General features: G+C 34.6%; 1 protein-coding gene across 2 annotated transcripts; it reads left to right on the forward strand.

Moving 5' to 3' along the window:
- The first annotated feature begins 4,545 nt into the window (after positions 1–4,545).
- Positions 4,546–7,449, forward strand: LOC21397330 (probable WRKY transcription factor 31). 2 transcript variants are annotated; one of them, XM_024167445.1, is made up of 6 exons: positions 4,546–5,039; positions 5,189–5,287; positions 5,379–5,549; positions 5,676–6,080; positions 6,188–6,301; positions 6,406–7,449. In XM_024167445.1, the coding sequence occupies exons 1-6, from the start codon at positions 4,686–4,688 to the stop codon at positions 7,117–7,119; spliced, it is 1,857 nt and encodes a 618-aa protein (XP_024023213.1). In that variant the 5' UTR covers positions 4,546–4,685; the 3' UTR covers positions 7,120–7,449. The 2 variants fall into 2 exon arrangements, with proteins under 2 accessions (XP_024023213.1, XP_010099182.1); XM_010100880.2 differs by having other exon boundaries at positions 4,547–5,039; positions 5,189–5,290.
- Positions 7,450–8,399: the final 950 nt, after the last annotated feature.

An 8,399-nucleotide genomic window follows, 5' to 3' on the forward strand; every position in this document is an offset into this window, starting at 1 on the left:
ACTAACAAAAGAAAAGAAAAAAAAATAAAAAGAAAACATATTTCAACACATTATTTTGGTAAGTGTTGCTTTTGGTAGGAGAAGAGAAGTTATTTGGCCTTGTCATTTTAATAAGACTTTCTTAATTTTTGTATTAATTACTTGATTTTGATCAATTAGTTTGATTTAATATTTAAATAATGAATTATGATAGGCGTTTCTTAATTTTCAAAAAAAAAAAAGAAAAAAGATATCGCGAATATGTACATTATAAAATGGTTGCGATAAATGAAGAGTTTTTTAACACATAGTAAACATTGTGTGGGAAAGCTGAGATTATAGGAAGATATATAATTACACAAGATTAATACATGCAGTATAAGCTAGTTAGCGAAAGAAATTATTGCGTATGGGAAATGACAAATTGGATTATATATATAGAAGCTCAACAACTAAATTTTAGTTTTCTCTGGATTAATCATTATAGCTAGCTAATATACTTTCACTAATTAGCAGGAAAGCTAAAAATATGGGACTCTTTTCTCTAATAAATTATAAATAAAAATTAATAATTTGCTAGCTGTCCAGGCGAAGTACAGAAGAACTTGTTCACATTGCATAAGCAATTAATTATCTACCATAAAGTTAGTCCAATTCTTCGAATTAATGGTTATGTTGACTTTGTATTCTAAGATTTCCACGTATGTGTGCTGAGAGATTAGCCGTTCAGTTCGTTGATTCGAGTTTTTAATTCGAGTTGAGAATTGACTTTATGTGAGCTTTTTATTATAGAAAAAAAAGTTAAATGTGACTGATTCTGATAACTTTTTATTGTAACAAAACTTAAATTTTAAATTCGAATCGGTGAAATAAACTGGACCTAACTAAACAGCAAGAATTAAATGGCAAAATTCAAAGATAAAAAAATCTCACAGCATAAGAAAAGAATAGTACGGATAGTCGGCTCTAATCTTTCAAAAAAAGGTGCATTCTTTACTACTTGACAAAACTACTCAAAAACTTTTTTTTTTTGTTTTTTGAAAAAAGAAAAAACTTACATATATCTCACTTGATACTTTTGACTAGTGTTCTCAAAAGCAATAATCTTTGATCATAGCATTTTCTTTTTTTCTCCTTTGAATTAGTACTGATTTTGTCTGGGAGAATATACTTTTTTTCTTTCCAATGTTATAATACATTATCAAAATGTCTTGGTTATTATATATACAGATGTCAATAAATATTTGCATACGATAGGTGAATATACGTATAGAAATAGAATAAACAATGAAACTCTGGACCCATTTAGTTCTCTAATTCGAATTGAGATGTGACTTTATGTGAGAGTTTTTTACTACAGTAAAAAAGTTAGATGTGACTGTTTGTGAGAGTTTTTTACTGTAGCAAAACTCGAATTCTAAACTCGAATCAGCGAAATGAACGGGGTCTCTAACATCGGACCGCGTTTAAAACCTATGTATATATATATATATATATAATTCCAAGTGTTGAACAAAATCCTACTTTTCAATATATTTTCTTTATATTATATAGATCGCCCTTTTGAAAGGAATCTTCATTTGGAGAAACTTTTCAATATTACCTTTTGCTCCTTTAATTTTTCTTTTTTTCTTTGGAGACACCTAACTCTTGCGCCGTATGTTTTAACGTAGAAAACCCTAGTTCTCACCCTCCTTAAGAATTTTCTCAATACGACAATCGCATGCATTGAGAAATCGTCTACTGTTGGATGGATTTAGATTATTCCAAGTAGTCCCAAGTCCAAAGTCCAAACCCACACGAGTTTGGCCTACCGAGAAAAAGTTAAAAAGTTAAATTACGTACACGTGAGATTAATACTAAACTAACCCACGTGATCCTTGCAACGGCAAAAAGTGTACAGGTGCGTGAAACCATCTAGTTTGATCAAAAAGCTTAAAACACAATTGGTCAAATTTTGGCCGACAGTTTTCTACGATTCTTAAACATGTTCAAAGTTTGATTTGAAGTTTCTTGCAAAGTAAAACTCTAGCTAGTCAAGGTAAGGAAAATAAGCTATGCATATATATATATATATATATGCACATATATATATGAATAACGTTAGAGATATTAATTTTAATTTCAATTGTTTTTATTAATTTGTGCGGAATAGTTATATTTTTATTGATAGTTATTAAAAAATTATCACGTCAATTAATAATAGGTTATTACATCTATCAGTAAACAGATGGTAACTCTATATATGCCATGTAATTATTAACACTCTAGAATAGTTGAAATTAGAGTTAGTATTACTAACACTCTATATAAATATATATATATATATATATTTAGATATATAGAGAGAGAGAGGGTCTTACGTGGAGATATGTACGTGCAATTAAAACATTAGTTGCCTTTTCTTTTTCTTCCCGAACAGTTTAGAACAATTTTCAAAAGATATTACATAGAATTCAAGACGATAAAGTGAAAGAACGTCACGAGATGTTGAGATAAGCCTCTAATTACCATACATTTAGCAAGTCAATTAATAAGAGGTATGCTAGTAGATTTTCTTTCTTTTTGTGGAACGGCTTAATCCTATATCATAAAACCTAATAAGAAGACTAATTGGATGGATATTCAAAGGTGATTGCGACACCATATAACAGAACTTACGACGTAACAATTTTGACTAATTGCGGAAGACAAAACAATTTCTTATCTACGAAAAAATAGTTAATTTGCTGGGGACAGTGGATGAATTAGTGGGTAATTAAACATGTAATTATCAAACGATCTAATCATGATCATGAAGCAAACTAATGCGCCGATGTTTAGTGTTTGGTTAAAAAAGAAAGTTATGAAGAGGAAATTCATTAATTTGGCGTAACTTTTCTTAAAGAAAAAGAAAACCCCATCTTCCAGAAACTAAAGAAATGGAAAATTCAACAAATACTTATCAATGGCCAACCATTAAAAAAAGTTTTAATGTAGTTTTCAGATATTAAAATTTTATATTTTATGTTCTGAACCTTTTCTAAAAAATTAAGATCAAAAGAGTGGACTTTGAACTAATAGCGACGTTTCAAGAAATTTTCAGGAATAATTAAATCGGGGAATATTCCAGATTCCATTTTAAAAAAATACAATATTAACATGTAAGTTAATTAATATTTCCCCCAAAGGTTGGACTAATAAGCAAACGAAACACAAAAACAAAAGGGTGTCTACCTATTCCGCTGATTATATTTCCATTTTCTACAGTCATAAGAGAATTACGAAAGGAGGTATAATTATCAGGAAAAGGAAAACAACATAGAAAATGCAAAATCTAACAAAAATAATAATGATATTAATTAACATATTCCAACTCATTATTTTTTTTATTAGAAAAATTAGGTATATTGACGTGCTTTTCTACTATATTTATATTTTATGTGACGTAAAATATTAGTTTATGCTACTTAATAATTAATATTATTTTTAACTGATTTAGTTAAGACGTTTTTTTTTTTTTTTACTATTCCTCTTCGATAGCCTAAATGCTAGTACTATTTTGAATGAATTTTTTATTTTCTCATAGAAGAAGAATTCTGTGATATCATAAGGAAAAATCTCTATGGATGTAGGTTTTTGCTTTTTTTAGTCAAATTCCGCTAATTCTTTTGGAGTAAAACTAAAACCTTCAAAAAAAATTAATAATACCACCGTAAAATATCAGCTACCTTTAATTAAAAAAAAAAAAAAGCTAAAAAATGACTAGAAGAAAAAGAAATAGAGGTGCTTTAATATAATTAAAGAAAGAAAGTCTATAAAGAAGTAAGTTGGTCCAATTGGGGTGTAAAGAGTCAACAAGGTTCCCGGTGCAGATCTGAAAACGTGGCGAGAAGAGTGGGGCCCACAGAGAACTAGGCCACAGCCCCACCCGGTCGTCGGTCATGAGTCCCAGAGAGAGAGAGAGAGAGAGAGAGAGAGAGAGAGAGAGAGAGAGAAAGAGCCGGGCCGTCAAATTTGTTGACTCCTTCCCTTCTCTCTCTCTCTATCTCAAGGCCTTTCTTTCTCTTACTTTCTTTTTTTTTTTTTTTTTTTTTTAATTTCGTCACGTGGAAGGCGCCGCACAATTCGGGGCGGTGGATTCATTTTTTCTTTCCTTCTTTCTTTCTTTTCTTTTCCCTCCTGATTTGATTTACGAACCAGTCAAACTCTTCCTTGACGAAATGCAGACGAAACCCAACCCCCCGCTCCTGGGCCCCACCCCATGTCCAAACTCCGGGTCGGGTCACCCGAATAGTCAAAAGAAGTATAATGACAGGCAGAGCAAAATAGTTTCGGAGCAACAAAATTGGATTGTGGGTGAAAACACCGGATTCACATTGCCAGCTGGCAAACTGACGCACCGTCTGACGCAACTTTGATCAAATCCCATCACTTTCATCAAGAGAGAAATTAATTAACATTCAATATTCAATATTTTTGGTCTTCTAGTAAAAAAAGAAAAAAAGAAAAAAGAATAATTTTGGTCTACGTTCCAAACCCTTTTTATAGCCGACCCAAATGCACCGGTAAAAGACTTCACAGACTTCACCACGCAAATATCCCCTTCTGGCCTTCTCGCTTCTTTAGTTCTTATCCCTCCTTTCTCTTTCTCTCTCTAACTTGTGCCCATTTCTTCTCCTTTCTCGCTCTAGCGATCAGATTTTCTCTCTCTTTCTCTTGGTTTTATGGACAAAGGATGGGGTATCGCCCTGGATTCTGACTCTCTGGGTTTCTTCCTCAACAAGCCTCCGCCTTCCAAGTTCGATCACGCCGCCAAGAGAAGCATCATGTTTGCCGGTATGGAGTTTCCGGCGTCTAAGCTGGCCTGCCGGGATGAGCAGGCCGCGCACCAGCCGTCTGATGAGAATCGGACGGCCGTCGGCGTTGTGGACTTCTTTTCTGATAAGAAGAGGCTGGTCAACGATGATGATGATGATGATGATTGTGATGATCATTCCAAGACGATTAGTACTTCCGTTATTGTTAAGAAGGAGAATTCTCAGGGCGATGCCACTACTCGGCCCTCTTTGGATGTAAATGTGAGTTTATTATTATTATTATTATTATTATTATTATTATTATTATTATTATTATTATCCTATTTTGATCACTGTTAATTTCGGCAAATATTTTTATTTTTCTTTTGTTAATTCTTTTCGTTTTTTTTTTTTTTGGGAATGGAATATAGACTGGTTTGCACCTTCTTACTGCAAACACTGGAAGTGATCAATCAACGGTGGATGATGGGGTTTCATCCGATCATGTGGAAGAAAAACGAGCTAAGACTGTGGTAATATTCATGAAAAAATGAAAAATACCCTTTTATATAATTATTTTTAAAAAAAATAATTTCAGCTAAATATTTTTATTATTTTCAGATGGCGCAGTTGCAAGTGGAGCTTCAACGTATGAACGCTGAAAATCAGAAGTTGAGAGACATGCTTAGCCAAGTGAGTCACAATTATAGTGCTCTTCAGATGCACCTAATGGCAGTAATGCAACAGCAACAGATGACCAATAACCGACCCGAAAGTACCCAAGAGCAAGAGGTAATTATAATTAACTAATTAGTCAAAACCATAATATTTGTTGTATATAATTGCCGTCCAAAGACCTCAATTATGTAAGCACCCAATTGAATCATCTAAGAAATGGGTAATAAATTAATGATTCAGAATGTTGATCAAGTCGGAAAAGTAGCTGAACAAGAGAGGAAACAAGAGAGGCAGTTTTTGGATTTGGGACCAAGTGCTGATAATCAGACAGAGATTGATAGGGTCTCAAACGACTCGTCGTCGGAAGAAAGAACCCGTTCTGCGACACCCCAGAACAACGTTAACGAATTGTCACACAGAAAGAAAGACATAGTTGCATATAACAATAATGATCAAGACGAGGGCTCTAACCTCCGAGATGGCAAAAGGGTTGGCAGAGAAGAAAGCCCGGAATCCGAGTCCCAAGGTTGGGGTCCCAACAAGGTCCCCAAGTTGAACAACGGCTCAAAGCCAATTGAGCAATCCGCTGATGCCACCATGAGAAAAGCCCGCGTCTCGGTCCGAGCCCGATCAGAAGCGCCCATGGTATATATCACACATCTATTCCTTTTCATTCTCAATCAAACTTAGTTGAACTATCAAAAGAAAAGTATCTAAATTAAATTATGTTTGATATCATGATGTTAATACAGATAACTGATGGATGCCAATGGCGAAAGTACGGGCAAAAGATGGCTAAAGGAAACCCATGTCCTCGTGCGTATTATCGGTGCACAATGGCCGTTGGTTGTCCAGTTCGCAAACAAGTACGTTACACTAAACTTACACTAATATGATGTGTCTAATACGGAGCTATCCAGAGTTAATTTAACCTTATAGCTAATGAGTTTGAATTGTTTAATGTTATCAGGTCCAACGTTGTGCTGAAGACCGAACCATATTGATCACAACATATGAGGGAAACCACAACCACCCGCTGCCTCCAGCGGCGATGGCGATGGCATCGACGACCGCAGCGGCGGCAAACATGTTGTTGTCCGGCTCGATGTCCAGCGGCGACGGGCTGATGAACCCGAATTTGCTAGCCAGGGCCATACTTCCGAACTCATCAAGCGTGGCCACGATTTCGGCTTCGGCTCCATTCCCGACCGTGACATTGGACCTCACTAACAACCCCAACCCGCTTCAGTTCCAGCGGCCACAGACCCCATTCCAAGTCCCTTTCGCCGGAGGGCAGGCCCAGAACTTTGGGGCAGTAGTACCACCTCCTAGTAGTGGTGCCCAAGCTCATTCAATATTGCCTCAAGTATTTGGACATGCTCTTTATAATCAGTCCAAGTTTTCTGGCCTTCAATTATCAACTGGACAAGACATGGGCTCTAATTCCCAATTAGGCCACCAAGTGGCAGCCGTACAATTGCACCAAACTCAGCAAGCCAATTTGGCTGATTCCGTTAGCGCCGCGACGGCTGCGATCACCGCCGACCCGAACTTCACGGCGGCACTTGCGGCGGCTATCTCCTCCATCATCGGCGGAGCTCATCCGAATAACGCCGCCTCCGCCGCCAACACCAATAACTATTCAAACAACAGCAGCAAAATTGGAGGCTTCCCGGGGAATTAGCTTAGAGAAATGGGATTTACTGTTATCTGTTAATTAATTTGTTCTTACTGTCAATTAATTGTTCTTTTGTTTTTTTTTTTTTTTTAAAGTTTGGTTCTTTTTGGGGTGGAGAGTGATATACATACGCAGGATAACATGTCCATAGTTTTTGTTGTTGTGGGGAGAGGAAAAGGGCTAGATGACGAGTCAACAGCATTCTTTTCTTTTCTTATTGTTTCATTTTGAATATTTTTGTTCAAAATTTTCAGTACATACACAGAAAGAGAGAAGAAAGATCAGATATGTTAGTTTTACGTAATTTACTCTTCCAATATTGGCTTGTTTTGTGTATCTTTTCTTCTTATCGGTTTTCCTATTTCCATTAATCTAATCTCCTGATAATCTGAACAGGAAAGGGTCATTGTCTACAAGTAAACACCCTAAATTAAATATACAAGAAAAAAAAAATAGAAATATGATGTGCCGTGGTCTATTATTGAATAGTCAAGCGGTCAAGAAATTCGGCCATTTCATTTTGACACGTAAACGGCGCGTTATGAATGGAACCCAAAATGGTAGACTTTGAGGAGACTTCCAGGCAACTACGTTTTCCATATTAATGAACAATCAATTATTTATGGGGTCAAATTCAAACAAAGCATCAAGAAAGAGGAGAATTCCAGGGTACACAAGAAAACAATTATTTAAAATATTTAAATTTTATTAAATTTCCGCATGAAAGTGGATTATCTGTAGTCATTTACTTTTCAATCGTCATATCTGTCTTTTTTACATATTTTTTTAATGTGATTTGATTTTCACTAAATCTAACAGTCAAAAAGTTAAAACTATCAGTTGAACGAACTACCGAAAAAACTCTCTATGTAGTTATGTATTTCAGAATTAATATAGTAAATTGTGATCTATTAAAAGGAGCTTTCGTCTCACCGATAGTAACATGTTTTGAGATTATGTTACGGTGAAAAAATATACAAAATTGATAGAATATAGTACAAATGCAATGGTTTTAAATAGAACTTTATCAGATGAAGTATTTTCTTATACACTGTCTTCACTATTAAAAAGTATGAAGATAAACATTAATTATAATTTATGGAGATTTTTACAGTTAAATCTAGAAAAATAAATGATTAATAAGTCTTCATTCGTTAAATCTGTATTAAAAATTATTTATTTTGTATATTTTTTATTTTGGTGTGATTTAACTAAATTTAATGTCGGTTAAAATGTTTTTACCGTTAGAGGCACTACATGGAAAAATCCATAATATATATCTATAT

This window comes from Morus notabilis, unplaced genomic scaffold, assembly GCF_000414095.1.
Source record: "Morus notabilis unplaced genomic scaffold, ASM41409v2 Scaffold1292, whole genome shotgun sequence".
Lineage (NCBI taxonomy): Eukaryota > Viridiplantae > Streptophyta > Magnoliopsida > Rosales > Moraceae > Morus > Morus notabilis.

What these genes read in the sequence shown, in the direction of transcription:
- LOC21397330 (XM_010100880.2), top strand. Translation starts at nt 4,686, where the DNA reads ATGGACAAAGGATGGGGTATCGCCCTGGATTCTGACTCTCTGGGTTTC. An exon ending in GGCCCTCTTTGGATGTAAAT is followed by an intron (nt 5,040 to 5,188) that starts GTGAGTTTATTA and finishes AATGGAATATAG; the next exon opens with ACTGGTTTGCACCTTCTTAC. An exon ending in CCCGATCAGAAGCGCCCATG is followed by an intron (nt 6,081 to 6,187) that starts GTATATATCACA and finishes ATGTTAATACAG; the next exon opens with ATAACTGATGGATGCCAATG.